The sequence below is a fragment of the Nerophis ophidion genome, linkage group LG02 (assembly GCF_033978795.1).
Source record: "Nerophis ophidion isolate RoL-2023_Sa linkage group LG02, RoL_Noph_v1.0, whole genome shotgun sequence".
NCBI classification, from domain to species: domain Eukaryota; kingdom Metazoa; phylum Chordata; class Actinopteri; order Syngnathiformes; family Syngnathidae; genus Nerophis; species Nerophis ophidion.
In genome coordinates, this window is record NC_084612.1 from 76,504,360 (window position 1) to 76,521,600 (window position 17,241).

Below are 17,241 nucleotides of genomic sequence, written 5' to 3' on the forward strand. Positions count from 1 at the left end.
AACTGTGGTAATAATGATAATTGTGATAAAAACCGTTGTGGAGAGGCGTAGCCGACGTTCACAGGGCACGCTGAAGCCCGGGCAAAGATGGCGGCAAGGAGGTGGAGAATGCGAACGAGCGGCGAGACGGGGCGTGCCGGGAGTGACGCCACAAACGAGATCGGGTGTGTGGATCGCGCACATGGACACGATTAACATATCTCCTCTGGGTGTATAAAAGGGGAGAAGGTTGCTGATGGGGCGGAGAGAGAACAGCAGACAACAACGGAGACAGAGCGCAAGAGTCGGACTGCTGAAAAGCAGACGGCGGAGCGAGCAGCAGAGGGAGACGGGAGACGCCGCAGAAGAGCGACCCAACCGCAAACTTATTGGAAAAAAAAGCAAGTTAAACCTGCTCAAAATCATGTCCTTCCTTGGTGGTCCATGGAACCCGCAAGACGACAGCATGAGTCTGTCACAACCGTGATATGAAATGTGTATATTGTTACATCCCTTTTTTCAGCCAATCACACGGGGCACATATAACCAAACACTCACACTGGCGGACAATTTTGAATCTCAAATCACTTAACATGCAGAGATAACCTAAAGAAACACAATAGCCATACAACGATACCCAATTGGCGATTCTCACCTTATTTCCCAGACTGGGAGGTCCAAATGCTAACCCCTCAGCTTGGATCCCAAGAAAAAAAAAGACGGATGACGACTGAGGGTGTATTTAATTGAGATTGATGGGAAAAAAGTCATGTTACAGATATAATTGGCTTTATTCCTACATACATATTGGTACATTGTACAGTATTTACAAACTTACAAACAGCAAATGCACTTATTTGCTTCTGATTTGAGAAATTTTGGTGAGTGAGGGTTAATGCTGCTAAGTAGATTATGGTTGCCTTTAGACCAGGGGTGTCCAAACTTCTTTGACTTCGGGGCCACATTGGACTAAAAAACTTTAGTCGAGGGCCGAAAGCAAGTAAAGCAGGGATCTCAAACTCAATTTCCCTGGGGCCCACTGGATTCAGAGTCTGGGTGAGGCTGGGCCGCGAGAAAATATTTCTTTAAAAAAATATTTCTTTAAAAAAATATTTTTAAATGTCCTTATTTTTATTATCAACACAAAATTAAATCAAAATATAAATAAACAAAATGGGAATTGAGAAATGTGAGGCAATGCAAATTCAATAATTAAAAAAAACAAATCAGTTTGAATTGGTCCAGGTTATCGGGGACTGTTATTACTGACGGACAGGTGTCGCGGTGTGACAGCAGCCGGGCACGTTAGAAAACCCTCGTCTCCATGGAAACGTCTCTGTCGCTTTCACTCATTTGCCGCTTTTCAACTAATGCAGGGGTAGGCAACCCAGAACATTGAAAGAGCCATTTTGGAGCTAACTAACACAACGCTGTCAAGCACCATTCATAAAAAACTTGCAGGCCGCACTAACATTGAACTTTCATATTAAGGTGAGGGCCGTAAAATAACGTCTCGCGGGCCGCGTGTCTGAGACCCCTGATATAAAGTAACATATATAAATATAGCCTATACATATATATGTGCACATATTACATTGATATAATGAAAATATAATACGTTTTGTAATCAATCAGAAATATGAAGCGGCTAAAATGCGTGTGAGGAGAGTTTTTTGCATTTTTCACCATTATGTAATGGATTTAAATGTCTATTATTTAGATTTTTTTTACGGTGGAAGGACGTCTTTTTATAATATCCACACAGTTCAGTGTTGACATTTTGTGTTGGTTGGATTTTTTTCTTTTCTTTTTGCACCATGACTAGGGAAGGTTGTTTGCATTGGTTCATACAACCTACTCAGTGGCCTAGTGATTCAAATGAGTGCAATCTTCCTGCGGGCAATCTTCCTTATTAATTGTATGACGTCTCGCAGGCCGTAGTTTGGACACCCTTGCTTTAGAGCCACGGGTTACCTCGGGTAAGGTATCAGAGCAGTCTTCATGTAAAACGAGGAAAAACATAAGGTATGATTTTGACTGTTAATATCATCCATGGCAGTTTAAGATGCGACGATTTTTCACTATACATTGTTTCATTTCTGTCATCTCCTAGCACGGGGGTCAGCAACCCGCGGCTCTCGAGCTGCATGTGGCTGTTTAGCGCCGCCCTAGTGGCTCCCTGGAGCATTTTTTTTAAAGGATTGAAAAAGGAAGAAGATGGGGTAAAAAAATGTTTTTGTTTGTTTTAGTAGGTTTTTGTTTGAGGACAAACATGACACAAACCTTCCCAATTGTTAGAAAGCCAACTGTTTACCATTTTTTATGTGTATGCTTGTGTTTGGTGAACATTGTTTTGTCCTACTAATTTTGGCAGTCCTTGAACTCATCATAGTGTGGACTGTGAAGCAACAGTTTTGTTTACTTGTAAAATCTTCCACTCCTTCTTTGTCTCATTTCGTCCAACAAAAGTTTCATGCTATGCGTGAATGCACAAAAGTGCACTTTGTTGATGATATTGACTTGTTGGAGTGCTAATCAGGCATATTTGGTCAATGCTAACATGCTATTTTGGCTAGCTGTATGCACATATTGCATCAGGATGCCTCATTTGTAGCTATATTTGTGCTCATTTAATATCCTTTACTTTTATCCTCTTTGTATATCATTTATTTTTGCACGTCTCAGGAGACATCATCAGTATGTAATATTGGCTGCATTTCATAGTTTTTTGTGTGCCATGTTGTTCCAGACCACAGCAAACATTACAGAGCTTACTAAAAATTGTAATAAATCCAATAAAAAAAGACAGCATGCCGTTTCCTTTAACTTGGACACACACATGTACACCTTTGGCCATTAAAAGCCAGTCATTTCACCAAAAAAGATTCCCGGGCGCAGCCGCCGCTGCTGCTCACTGCTCCCCTCACCTCCCAGGAGGTGAACAAGGGGATGGGTCAAATGCAGAGGACAAATTTCACCACGCCTAGTGTGTGTGTGACAATCATTGGTACTTTAACTTTAATCATTTACAGGTCTTCTCTCACCCTCTCATTTGCTAATGCTTTCTCATGTTGTACAAATGTGTAGAATAAATATTACATTTCAACATTTCTGTCAACAAAGATTTGCTTCAGCCTGCGACACAGTCATTGTGATAGTAGGCTATTATAGCTAATATAGACACTTACGTCATGTGTTGCCTTCATTATAAGACTTATAGACGGATGTGTTTTTTGTATTTTTGGTCCATTATGGTTCTTTCAACCTTGTGGGTTGCCGACCCCTGTCCTAGCAAATAGAAGATTCTGGTGAACATAAACAATACATAACGACATCACAGTCTGATCTACTAGGCACGGCATACCGAAGCACAGTGTCCATCAAAAAACTCAAACACTGACCTGGTCCTAACAGCTAACACGGCCACGTGTCATACTGAATAATAAATACATGGCTCCGGGCATCATTCACGTGGTATCATCGTAAAGCGTAGGAGTCGTCGTATCGACCCATCAGATGAGCCGTAACAGTCCGCCTGGCGTCTTTCACACAGAAAAAACAAGTTGGCTCGTTGGGCGTTGACCTTGAAATTGTGGAATACCCTCCGACACTGCCTCAGAGGCTGGAAAATTGCCGGGTCAACGTCATACCCCCGGTCCATGTTGGTAGCGCTCATACAGTACATGGACGCGGTCTTCACTAAATGTGTGCAGTCAGCGGGTGCAGTGTATCGACCGGAAGCAAAGGGGCATTCTGGCGCCATGGTTACCAGAGTCTGGAAATTGCGGTTACAGAATCCTTTAGGTCAGGGGTGTCAAACTCAAATACAGAGTGGGCCAAAATTTTTAACTGAACAAAGCCGCGGGCCAAGGTTGAACAAATTAACCTTTTAATAGGGACCCAAACCAGTTTTGCAATGAATATTGAACAAGTAAGGCTTAAATAGGGCAGCACGGTGGAACAGGGGTTAGTGCATCTGCCTCACAATACGAAGGTCCTGAGTAATCCTGGGTTCAATCCCGGGCTCGGGATCTTTCTGTGTGGAGTTTGCATGTTCTCCCCGGGACTGGGCGGGTTCCCTCCCAGTACTCGGGCTTCCTCCCATGGAACAGGCAGAGCTTGTATAACGTAATAGTGCAAAATCAACTTTCAAAAAACATCAGTGGTATATTAAATAAAATTTGATTTAAAAAATGAATGCCTCTTTTCTATTTGCAGCCTTCTGAGGTAAATATCAACATTAACTTTTTCCACAGGCTAATAAATTCAAAAATAAAATAAAATGAGGTGGGCGGGGTTTGGTAGTAGCGGGAGTGTATATTGTAGCGTTCCGGAAGAGTTAGTGCATCAAGGGATTCTGGGTATTTGTTCTGTTGTGTTTATGTTGTGTTACGGTGCGGGTGTTCTCCCGAAATGTGTTCTGTCACGCATATTTGTGGCGCATATTTGTAACAATGTTAAAGTTTTTTATACGGCCACCCTCAGTGTGACCTGTATGGCTGTTGACCAAGTATGTGTTTGTGAAAGTCGCATATATTATGTGACTTGGCCAGCACGCTGTTTATATGGAGGAAAAGAGGACGTGACGACATGTTGTAGAGCAGTGGTCCCCAACCTTTTTGTATCCACGGACCGATCAACGCTTAATAATTTGTCCCGCGGCCCGGGGGGGGGGGGGTCCTTTTTTTTACCTTTTTTTTTTTCTTTTTTTTCTTCTTTGTCATGAAAAAGGGACGTTTTTGTCATGAAAAGGGGAGGTTTTTGTGGTCGGTGCACTAATTGTAAGTGTATATTGTGTTTTTATGTTGATTTAATAAAATTTTTATTTATTTTTATTTATTTATTTATTTTTTTAAATAAAAAATTCTTCTGCGGCCCGGTGGTTGGGGACCACTGTTGTAGAGGACGCTAAAGGCAGTGCCTTTAAGGCACACTCCCAATATTGTTGTCCGGGTGGAAATCGGAAGAATGGTTGCCCAGGGAGATTTTCGGGAAGGGCACTTAACTTCAGGAGTCTCCTGGGAAAGTATGAGTATTAGCGGTGAATGTGGTGTTACCGGCAAGCCAGCTCTAATGTTAATTTGATATTGCCTCAAGGGCCAAATGCGGGCCAGAGTTTGACACCCATGCTTTAGGTCAACGCTTCTACCCCCAAACGACTTCCAGTATCGGCGTCTTTTTTCGTTCTTGAACGATACTTAAGCCCCCAGCTAGGTGGCAGCACTCCTCAAATTCATTGGCTCTACCAGGAAATATGACCGAGTATTATTGGTTGTGCTAAAAATACACACAGCCTTTAAAGGCCTACTGAAAGCCACTACTAGCGACCACACAGTCTGATAGTTTATATATCAATGATGAAATATTAACATTGCAACACATGCCAATACGGACTTTTTAGTTTACTAAATTACAATTTTAAACGTGTATGTGACGTCACCGGTTGGACCAGACATATTAGCCCAGCACCACTTACGGCTAAAAGTTGTCTCTTTTCATCACATAATTACACAATAATTTGGACATCCGTCTTGCTGAATCTTTTGCAATTTGTTCAATTAATAATGGAGACGTCAAAGAAGAATGCTGTTGGTGGAAAGCGGTGGATTGCGGCTGCTTTTAGCAACCGAGACACAGTCGGTGTTTCTTTGTTTGTTGTGAAGCTTTAACACAGAGCGGTCAAGCGAACATGTTTTCTACGTCAACCAGCAAGTTTTTGGATGTGAAAATTGTGATATTAAGTCGGCTCTTACCGGACACTTCAGTGGATTACGCGACTTCCTCCTGCAGCTCAAAAAGGCAGCTGTGATCTTGGCTCCTCCATCGGCTTCTATGAGAGACACTGGCGTTCACCGCAGCCATACGATTTTCTGGTATGTCTTTACAATCTCACTAAAACACTATTAAAACAATAAGCAGATAAGGGAACTTCCAGAATTATCCTAGTAAATGTGTGCAATTACATCTGAAATAGTCCCACTGCCACCACCTGGAACCGTCAATTTTATTTTTTTTGTACTTCACTCTAACTTTCCTTATCCACGAATCTTTCATCCTCGCTTAAATTAATGGGGAAACTGTCGCTTTCTCGGTCCGAATCGCTCTCGCTGCTGGTGGCCATGATTCCAAACAATGTCCAGATGTGAGGAGCTCCACAACCCGTGACGTCACGCGCACATCGTCTGCTACTTCCGGTACAGGCAAGGCTTTTTTATTAGCGACCAAAAGTTGCCAACTTTATCGTGGATGTTTTCTACTAAATCCTTTCAGCAAAAATATGGCAATATGGCGAAATGATCAAGTATGACACATAGAATGGACCTGCTATCCCCGTTTAAATAAGAACATCTCATTTCAGTAGGCCTTTAATGTTCTATAACCATTAGACCAGAACTTGTTATATACTCGGGGGGGCGGAGAATGAATGAATAAATATATAAATATTGTTAGGTTCTCAGTCGTATTTCAATTTGGGGGGGGGGGAGTGAGAAAAAGGATAAGAAATAGTTGAGAAACAGGCAGCACGGTGGACCAGGGGTTAGTGCATGTGCCTCACAATACGAAGGTCCTGAGTAGTCCTGGGTTCAATTCCGGGCTCGGGATCTTTCTGTGTGGAGTTTGCATGTTCTCCCCGTGACCATACTTGCCAACCCTAGAACCTCAGAATTGGGGAGATGAGGTGGGTTTGGTGGTAGCAGGGGTGTATATTGTAGCGTCCCGGAAGAGGTAGTGCTGCAAGGGGTGCTAGGTATTTGTTCTGTTGTGTTACGGTGCGAATGTTCACCTGAAATGTGTTTGTCGTTATTGTTTGGTGTTGGTTAACAGTGTGGCGCGTATTTGTAACAGTGTTAAAGTTGTTTATACGGCCACCCTCAGTGTGACCTGTATGGTTGTTGACCAAGTATGCATTGCATTCACCTATGTGTGTCTTTAAAAGCCGCATATATTACATGATTGGGTCGACAGACTGTTTGTATGGAGGAAAAGCGGACGTGACGACAAGTCGAAGAGGACGCTAAAGGCAGTGCCTTTAAGGCGCGCCCCCAATTTTGTTTTCTGGGTGGGAATCGGGAGAAATTCGGGAGAATGGTTGCCCCAGGAGATTTCGGAGTCTCCCGGAAAAATCGGGAGGGTTGGCAAGTATGCCCGTGACTGCATGGGTTCCCTGCGAGTATTTCGGCTTCCTCCCACCACCTGAAGATAGGCCCCTCCCACCGCCAAAGACATGCACCTGGGATTAGGTGAATGTGAGTGTGAATGCTGTCTGTCTATCTGCGATGAGGTGGCGACTTGTCCAGGGTGTACCCCCGACCTCCGCCCGAATGCAGCTGAGATAGGCTCCAGCACCCCCTGCGTCCCCAGAAGGGACAAGCGGTAGAAAATGGATGAATGGAGTTGAGAAACACTGCTGTTTGACAGCAAATATCAGCATTGTATAATCTCTGGGCCACTTCCGTCCAGGCTGTCCACCAAATCCTCCTGCTCCTTCTCTTCAGCGCCACTCGGCTCCGCCTCCTCCATGCCCCGCCCCGCCTCCTCCTGAAAGTCAGTCCCTTCGCCCCTTGTGTTTCTCTCTGCGTCGCCGCTGTCCGATTCGATCTTCGACTGTGATGTCTCGCCATGCTGTCCCGCCTCCAGCTCCGCCCACATCCCTTTGTCATTTTCCGACCCCGAGTGGCGCGGACCCGCGTCCCCGCCCACTTGCCCAGGTGGAAGACGCAGGTCTTCGCTGAGGGCCGCCGCCTCCTTGGCCTGCCTGATGCAGTTGATCCACTGCTGCTTGTTGAAGGCGTCACTGGCCTGGAAGCAGTGGGTCTGCTGCTGGCCGGCGCAGTTGTAAGAAACTCGGAAGAAGTTCTTGGCTGCGGGGAAGAGACAGCAGAGGGCGACAACATGTGTCGTTAAATATACTTTTCTTTTGTTTGGTAAAACGACATGTCCTCAGAATACGAACCCTGTTTCTATATGAGTTGGGAAATTGTGCTAGATGTAAATATAAACAGAATACAATGATTTGCAAATCCTTTTCAACCCATAATTAGTTGAATATGCTACAAAGACAACATATTTGATATTCAAACTCAAACTTTGTTGTTGTTTTTTTTTGCAAATAATAAATAACTTAGAATTTCATGGCTGCAACACGTGCCAAAGTAGTTGGGAAAGGGCATGCTCACCACTGTGTTACATCACCTTTTCTTTTAACAACACTCAATAAACGTTTGGGAACTGAGGAAACTAATTGTTGAAGCTTTGAAAGTGGAATTCTTTCCCATTTTTGTTTTATGTAGAGCTTCAGTCGTTCAACAGTCCGGGGTCTCCGCTGTCGTATTTTACGCTTCATAATGCGCCGCACATTTTCCATGAGAGACAGGTCTGAACTGCAGGCGGGCCAGGAAAGTACCCGCACTCTTTTTTTTACGAAGCGACGCTGTTGTAACACGTGCTGAATGTGACTTGTCATTGTCTTGCTGAAATAAGGAGGGGCGTCCATGAAAAAGACGGCCCTTAGATGGCAGCATATGTTGTTCCAAAACCTGTATGTACCTTTCAGCATTAATGGTGCCTTCACAGATGTGTAAGTTACCCATGCCTTGGGCACTAATGCACCCCCATACCATCACACATGCTGGCTTTTCAACTTTGCGTCGATAACAGTCTGGATGGTTCGCTTTCCGATGTCGAATATTTCCAAAAACAATTTGAAATGTGGACTCGTCAGACAACAGAACACTTTTCCACTTTGCATCAGTCCATCTTAGAAGATCTCGGGGCCAGAGAAGCCAGCAGCGTTTCTGGATGTTGTTGATAAATGGCTTTCGCTTTGCATAGTAGAACTTTAACTTGCACTTACAGATGTAGCGACGAACTGTGTTTAGTGACAGTGGTTTTCTGAAGTGTTCCTGAGCCCATGTGGTGATATCCTTTAGAGATTGATCACGGTTTTTGATACAGTGCCGTCTGAGGGATGGAAGGTCACGGTCATTCAATGTTGGTTTCCGGCCATGCCGCTTACGTGGAGTGATTTCTCCAGATTCTCTGAACCTTTTGAAAATATTATGGAGCGTAGATGTTGAAATCCCTAAATTTCTTGCAGTTGCACTTTGAGAAACGTTGTTCTTAAACTGTTTGACTATTTGCTCACGCAGTTGTGGACAAAGGGGTGTACCTCGCCCCATCCTTTCTTGTGAGCATTTTTGGGAAGCTGTTTTTATACCCAATCATGGCACCCACCTGTTCCCAATTAGCCTGCACACCTGTGGGATGTTCCAAATAAGTGTTTGATGAGGATTCCTCAACTTTATCAGTATTTATTGCCACCTTTACCAACTACATTGTCACGTGTTGCTGGCATGAAATTCTAAAGTTAATTATTATTTGCAAAAAAAAAATTAAGTTTATCAGTTTGAACATCAAATATGTTGTCTTTGTAGCATATTCAACTGAATATGGCTTGAAAAGGATTTGCAAATCATTGTATTCTGTTTATATTTACATATAACACAATTTCACGACTCATATAGAAACAGGGTTTGTACTTTCTTATCTAAAAAGGTACTGACTGCGTTCGTTGTTGCTGAAAGCCCCCCTGATGGACCCGCCCACTCTCATCTCTCCATCCGACAGGTCCTCCAGGTCCAGCTCTCGGATGGGGATGGGCTGTCGGCAGAGCTGGTAGCTGACGGGCTGCTCGTTGAGCGAGACCGATCTGGTGATGACCAGGACGTCCTGGAACAGGAAGACGTGGAGCTTCTTCTCAGCGAGAGAGAGAGAGAGAAGAGGTTGAATGACTCCCACAAGCAGGAGAGAGACGAGGTAAGAGTCTACTAACGAGGCCTCGGTTGTTCTTCAGCGCTCCGTGGCAGCTTAGTGTCCTGGATCGCTCAATGAGGGCGTCCTTCAGTCCCACCTCGCTGTAGAGCAGCCGGTCCTTGTAGAACTGACACTCGGACTCTCCTGTGCGCCTGTTGATGTCCGCCACCACGCTCTGGACCATCAGCATCTGTGGAGCACACACGGTCTTGACCAAGGTACAAACCCCACAACCAGTGAAGTTGTCACCTTGTGTAAATGGTAAATAAAAACAGAATACAATGGTTTGCAAATCCTTATATTCAAGTGAACAGACTGCAATGACGAGATACTTAACGTTGGAACTGGTTGGAACTTAATTTTTGGCAAATATCAGCTCATTTGAGATTTGAAGCCTGCAACATGTTTCAAAAAAGCTGGCACAAGTGGCAAAAAAGACAGAGAAAGTGGAGGAATGCTCATCAAACACTTATTTGGAACATCCCACAGGTGAACAGGCTAATTGGGAACAGGTGGGTGCCATTATTTGGGTATAAAAACAGCTTCCCAAAAAATGCTCAGTCTTTCACAAACAAGGATGGGGCGAGGGTCACCACTTTGTCAACAAATGCGTGAGAAAACTGTCCAACAGTTTAAGAACAACATTTCTCAACCAGCTATTGCAAGAAATCTAGTGATTTCCCCATCTACAGCAGGGGGGTCAAACGTACGGCCCGAGGGCCGGGTCAGGCCCGCAAACAGGTTTTATCCGGCCCCCGGGATGAGTTTGCCAAGTATAAAAATTAACTTTTTTGAATGAAAGAAACTGCTGTTCTAAATGTGTCCACTGGATGTCGCAATAGCAATTATTTGTAACTTTGTAGAAAATGCTACATATGTAAAAAAAAAAAAAAAAAAATGTTAGTGCACCAGTTTGATTTTGATATTATTTTTGTTATATTGATAGATTGAAAATTAACACCTATATCAAATAATTTTTTCAGAAAATATAAATAAAGGCAAAGTATATGTACTATTAAACGCAATAGTTAATTGTAGAAAAACAAACAAACCCAACAACAATATGATATGTACATTTTCAGAATGTGCTTGTTCTATTTTCAAACAAAGAAAACAATCTGAAGTTGTCTTTATTTTTGAGTTATCGTGCCGTGATTTCACCAGTCTGGTAGATTTTTCCCCATGTGGCCCCTCGTCTAAAAATGAGTTTGACACCCCTGATCTATGGTCTGTATTATCATCAAAAGGTTCAGAGAATCTGGAGAAATCATTGCATTTAAGCGATGATATTACAGACCTTCGATCCCTCAGGCGGTACTGAATCAAAAAAAGGACATCAATGTGTAAAGGATATCACCACATGGGCTCAGGATCACTTCAGACAACCACTGTCAGTAACTGCAGTTTGTCGTTACACCTATAAGTGCAAGTTAAAACTCTACTATGCAAAGCCAAAGCCATTTATCAACAACACCCAGAAACGCCGCCGGCTTCGCTGGGCCCGAACTCACCTAAGATGGACTGACGTAAAGTGGAAAAGTGTTCTGTGGTCTGACGAGTCCACATTTCAAATTCTTTTTGTGTGGACGTCGTGTCCTCCGGAACAAAGAGGAAAAGAACCATCCAGATTGGCTTAGGCGCAATGTTCAAAAGCCAGCATGTGTGATGGTATGGGGGTGTATTAGTGCCCAAGGCATGGGTATATTGTAGCGTCCCGGAAAAGTTAGTGCTGCAAGGGGTTACGGGTATTTATTCTGTTGTGTTTGTGTTGTGTTACGGCGCGGATGTTCTCCCGAAATGTGCTTGTCATTCTTGTTTGGTGGTTTGGTGGGTTCACAGTGTGGCGCATATTTGTAACGTTTATACAGCCACCCTCAGTGTGACCTGTATGGCTGCATTCACTTGTGTATGTGAAAAGCTGTGATTGGGCCGGCACGTAAAGGCAGTGCCTTTAAGGTTTATTGGCGCTGTGTACTTCTCCCTACGTCTGTGTACAACTCCGTACAGCGGGGTTTTAAAAAGTCATACATTTTACTTTTTTTGAACCGATTACGGTTATTTTGAAACAGATACCGATAATTTCCCATATCACATTTTATAGCATTTAACGTCCGATAATATCGGCAGACCGATATTATCGGACATCCCTAGTACCGATGATTGTCACACACACACACCGTCGCGAAATTATTCTCTGCATTTGGCCCATCACCCTTGAAGTGAGGGGAGCAGTAAGCCAAATCATTTTTGGTGATTTAACCCCCAATTCCAACCCTTGATGCTGAGTGAAGCAGGGAGGTAATGGCTCCCATTTTTATAGTCTTCGGTATGACTCGGCAGGGGTTTGAACTCACGACCAGAGGTGGGTAGTAACGTGCTCCATTTACTCCGTTACATCTATTTGAGTAACTTTTGGGATAAATTGTACTTCTAAGAGTAGTTTTTATGCAACATACTTTTACTTGAGTATATTTATAGAGAAGAAACGCTACTTTTACTCCGCTCCATTTATCTGCAATTGGGTCGCTACTCGCTACTTTTTTTTAATCGATCTGTTAATGCACGCTTTGTTTGTTTTGATTTTGTCAGACACGCATTCAAAGTAGGAACTACGCATGCCTGCGTTTCACCAATCACATGCAGTCACTGGTGACGTTGGACCAATCAAACAGAGCCAGGTGGTCACGTGACCGTCATACGTAGAACCCGACATGTTGAAAAACTTATTGGGGTGTTACCATTTAGTGGTCAATTGTACGGAATATGTACTGTACTGTGCAATCTACTAATAAAAGTTTCAATCTATCAATCAAAAGTGTAAAGGAAAAAAGACACTTTTTATTTCAACCGTACTTCCCGTCAAAAGCCTAAAGACTGATCACACAGTTCCTGTCTTCACAATAAAAGTGCCGCTCCATCGCGCCTGCGCTAACAAAATAAGAGTCTCCGAAAGCCAGCGCAAACAAGCTAGCAAGTTACGGAGTTTGCCGCCAATGTATTTCTTGTAAAGTGTATAAAAACGAATATGGAAGCTGGACAAATAAGATGCCCAAAACCAACGACTTTCATGTGGTATTAGACAGAATAGAGCAACTTTTTTTCTCCTCCATTTGAAAACGTGGACATCATCAGCACTTTACTGTCTGATTCCAATCAATGCAAGTCATCAGAATCAGGTAATACACCAACTTATATTCTTGTCTTCATGAAAGATAGGAATCTATATGTTAAACATGCATGTATATTCATTAAAACACCTTTAACATGTCAACAAAAACGGCAAAATAAATAAATATAAATTATATACTGTATATATAAAGGTATGTATGTATATATATATGATATGTGTGTATGTATATATGAGGTAGATCACCTCGACTTGGTCATTTATTAAGTAATTGATTAACGTTGAAAAACTTATTGGGGTGTTACCATTTAGTGGTCAATTGTAGGGAATATGTACTGTACTGTGCAATCTACTAATACAAGTTTCAATCAATCAATCAATCAATCAATGCCTACTGAGCCTATGGTGCTCAATTTGCCTTAATTTCTTTTTATTTTAATGTATTATTATTTAATATATAATATTGTTTTAGTTGCTTAAGAGATATTCCTGGCTCTGAATTTGCACATTGCTATTTTTATGTTTTTGTGCATTATTTGTTGCCGTAATCATTAAACGAACAGGTTACTCCTCAGTTACTCAGTACTTGAGTAGTTTTTTCACAACATACTTTTTACTTTTACTCAAGTAAATATTTGGGTGACTACTCCTTACTTTTACTCGAGTAATACATCTCTAAAGTAACAGTACTCTTACTTGAGTACAATTTCTGGCTACTCTACCCACCTCTGCTCACGACCTACCCATCTCAGGGCGGACACTCTAACCACTTGGCCACCGAGCAGGTTAGTAGTATGTGTGTCTACATCTTTTACGCCCACTAGGGGACAATTACCTTGGGAACTGTGTGGGTAGATACTGTAAGGGTTGGGTTTATTACATACTGTAAAATGTGCAGATGCCTCAACTTGTTGTTGCCATGATTCATTATGCTGTACTGTCTGCAAAATTCAATAAAAATCTTTTGGAAAAAAAAAAAAAAAGGAAAGGCCATGTAACAGTGGCAAAAATGCTCCTGTGCCAACTTTTTTGCTGCCAATAAAATTGTAAGTTAATGATTATTTGCAAAACAAATACATTTCTCAGTTCAAACATGAAGTAGCTTGTCTTTGCAGTCCATGCAACTGAATATAAGTTGAAAAGGATTTGCAAATCATTGTATTCTGTTTTTATTTACCATTTCACGAGACAACTTTTGGGTTTTGTACTTGGAAAATATGGTAAGCTAACTTACATGCTATTAACGTTCAATTTAGCTTCACTACACTCAAGCTAAATGTAGCAAAGCCAGAATAAAATGACAAACGTAGCTTTAGTTTTTTTTTTATATGTACAAACTCCATTTAAAGAGTTGGGAAATTGTGTTAGATGTAAATATAAACAGAATACAATGATTTGTAAATCCTTTTCAAGCCATATTCAGTTGAATATGCTACAAAGACAACATATTTGATGTTCTTTTTGCAAATAATCATTAACTTTAGAATTTGATGCCAGCAACACATGACAAAGAAGTAGGTAAAGGTGGCAATAAATACTGATAAAGTTGAGGAATGCTCATTAAACACTTATTTGGAACATCCCACAGGTGTGCAGGCTAATTGGGAACAGGTGGGTGCCATGATTGGGTATAAAAGCAGCTTCCATGAAATGCTAAGTAATTCACAAACAAAGATGGGGCGAGGGTCACCACTTTGTAAGCAAATTGTTGAACAGTTTTAGAACATTTCTTAACGAGCTATTGCAAGGAATTTAGGGATTTCAACATCTGCAGTCCGTAAAATCATTAAAAAGGTCAGAGAATCTGGAGAAATCACTGCACGTAAGCGGTGATATTACGGACCTTTGATCCCTTCAGGCGGTACTGCATCAAAAACCGACATCAGTGTGTAAAAGATATCACCACATGCGCCCAGGAACACTTCATAAAACCACTGTCAGTAACTAAAGTTGGTCGCTACATCTGTAAGTGCAAGTTAAAACTCTACTATGCAAAGCCAAACCCATGTATCAACAATATCCTGAAACGCCGCCGGCTTTGCTGGGCCCGAACTCAACTAAGATGGACTGAAGCAAAGCGAAAAGGTGTTCTGTGGTCTGACGAGTCCACATTTCAAATTATATTTGGAAATAGAGGACGTGGTGTCCTCCAGAACCAAGAGGAAAATAACCATTCGGATTGTTATAGGCGCAAAGTTCAAAAGCCAGCATCTGTGATGGTATGGGGGTGCATTAGTGCCCAAGGCATGGGTAACTTACACATCTGTGAAGGCACCATTAATGCTGAAAGGTCCATACAGGTTTTGGAGCAACATATGTTGTCATCCAAGCAACGTTATCATGGACGCCCCTGCTTATTTCAGCCAGACAAGTGTTACAACAGCGTGGCTTCGTAAAAAAAGAGTGCAGGTACTTTCCTGGCCCGCCTGCAGTCCAGACCTGTCTCCCATGGAAAATGTGTGGCGCATTATGAAGCGTAAAATACGACAGCGGAGACCCCGGACTGTTTAAGGACTGAAGCTCTACATAAAACAAGAATGTGAAAGAATTCCACTTTCAAAGCTTCAACAATTAGTTTCCTCAGTTCCCAAACATTTATTGAGTGTTGTTAAAAGAAAAGGTGATGTAACACAGTGGTGAACATGCCCTTTCCCAACTACTTTGGCACGTGTTGCAGCCATGAAATTCTAAGTTAATTATTATTTGCAAAAAAAAATTAAGTTTATGAGTTTGAACATCAAATATGTTGTCTTTGTAGCATATTCAACTGAATATGGGTTGAAAAGCATTTGCAAATCATTGTATTCTGTTTATATTTACATCTAACACAATTTCCCAACTCATATGGAAAGGGGGTTTGTACAAACACCCTAAAACGCCATCCTTCCCCCCCCCCCTCCTCTCACCGCCTCGTCCAGGTGTTGCTGGTCCAGGTGCTCGTTGGGGGTGTGCTTGAGGATCTCCCTGAGAAGCAGCGGATATTTCACCAGCCGACTGCGAGGGATGTCCAGGAAGTTCCACAAGTCCAACTTCCTGCTGAAGGGCGACTGGAGGCAGCGCTGCAGGAAGTCCTGGACTCTGAGGTCCTGCTTCTTCTGGTCCAGCAGGTGCTTGGCCTTCACCTGGTTGCTGCAGTAGGCCGTGTAGGACGAGAGACACGGCAGCTGCGGGGCAGACACACACACACACACACACACACACACACACACGCACACACACACAGATGCTAGTCTACATAGTCTACAGCTCTCTGGACTCAATGCCTCCTCACCCAGTCAGTCAAGATCTGTCCAACGTGCTCGGTGGACCCGTCCGGTTTCCTGGCCTCACAGAGGCGACTCAGCAGGTCTGACAAAAAACACATCGGCCGGTGTGAGAGTCCAGCTCGGCAGAACCGAGAGGACTTGATGAGAGCGCACTACCTTCATGCAGGGGAATCAGTGAGTCCAGAGTACCAAAGATCTGGTTCAGTTCTTGCTCGGTCATGATGGAGAGCTTCAGCATAGGGTCATGGTAGGCCTGCAGGACTCACACACACACAAACATTTGGACTGGTTCTGCCTGGAAGACGAGGACCCAGGGTTTTGTTTACCTTTTTCGCCAACTTGAGATCTTCGACCAGGTCTTGCTCGCCCTGAGCCAACTCAAAAATGGCCTAGAGGGACAAACGGCTTGTTAGAAATTCTTCAAATGGTTCAAACTCACTGAAGGAACTTGCCCCACCTATGAGAGTTCCACATGCGGGTCTCACCTCCTGTCTCTTGATCTCCTTCGGGCTGAGAGGCTGCGTCGCTCCCAGTCGGACGTCGAAGGTCTCGCTCCAGAGCTTGCTGTCGCGGCGCTTGGCAGCCGGGGCCGGGGCGGCGGACGCCCGCGAGGCAGTCGTGGAGGTAGAAGAGTTGGAGATGGCCGCCGCCGTCACCCGTGTCTTGGCGGAGGACGAAGGAGGAGGAGGGGGGAGAGGAGCAGGAGCAGGAGGAAGCACTCGTTCCGTCCGGAAGCTGATGGAGCGCTGCAGGTTGATAACGCAAACGTGTGCCAGTTCAAGCAGGAAGGAGTTTGGGGTTCAGCTCACGAAAAACTGGTGCTCACCTGCAGAGTCTGACCAAACCTCTTCAGCGATGCCGACTTGACAGGCGGCAGCAGGCTGGCCAGGGACGTCACCCTGGAGACCGTGGCTTTGCTGCGCTTGGCGCTGGGCTCCTGCACCACAAGGACATGGCAAGGTGAGTCCGGTCTGCCAGCGTCCTACTTATCTGGACTCTTACTATTATGTTAGATCCACTATGGACTGGACTCTTACTATTATGTTAGATCCACTA

The 17,241-nt window shown here is 43.4% G+C and overlaps 1 protein-coding gene across 4 annotated transcripts in view; it reads right to left on the bottom strand.

Moving 5' to 3' along the window:
- Nucleotides 1–7,253: 7,253 nt before the first annotated feature.
- Nucleotides 7,254–17,241, bottom strand: part of arhgef3 (Rho guanine nucleotide exchange factor (GEF) 3) — a 58,485-nt gene continuing 48,497 nt past the window's right edge. For all 4 annotated transcript variants that reach the window (XM_061891637.1, XM_061891627.1, XM_061891649.1 and 1 more), the window contains 9 exons: nt 17,012–17,122; nt 16,671–16,931; nt 16,512–16,574; nt 16,342–16,438; nt 16,191–16,267; nt 15,826–16,083; nt 9,812–9,982; nt 9,543–9,732; nt 7,254–7,841 (listed from right to left, as the gene is read on the bottom strand). In XM_061891637.1, coding sequence (XP_061747621.1) covers nt 7,405–7,841; nt 9,543–9,732; nt 9,812–9,982; nt 15,826–16,083; nt 16,191–16,267; nt 16,342–16,438; nt 16,512–16,574; nt 16,671–16,931; nt 17,012–17,122 — 1,665 coding nt within the window. In that variant the 3' untranslated portion in view covers nt 7,254–7,404. The remainder of the gene's footprint in view (nt 7,842–9,542; nt 9,733–9,811; nt 9,983–15,825; nt 16,084–16,190; nt 16,268–16,341; nt 16,439–16,511; nt 16,575–16,670; nt 16,932–17,011; nt 17,123–17,241) is intronic.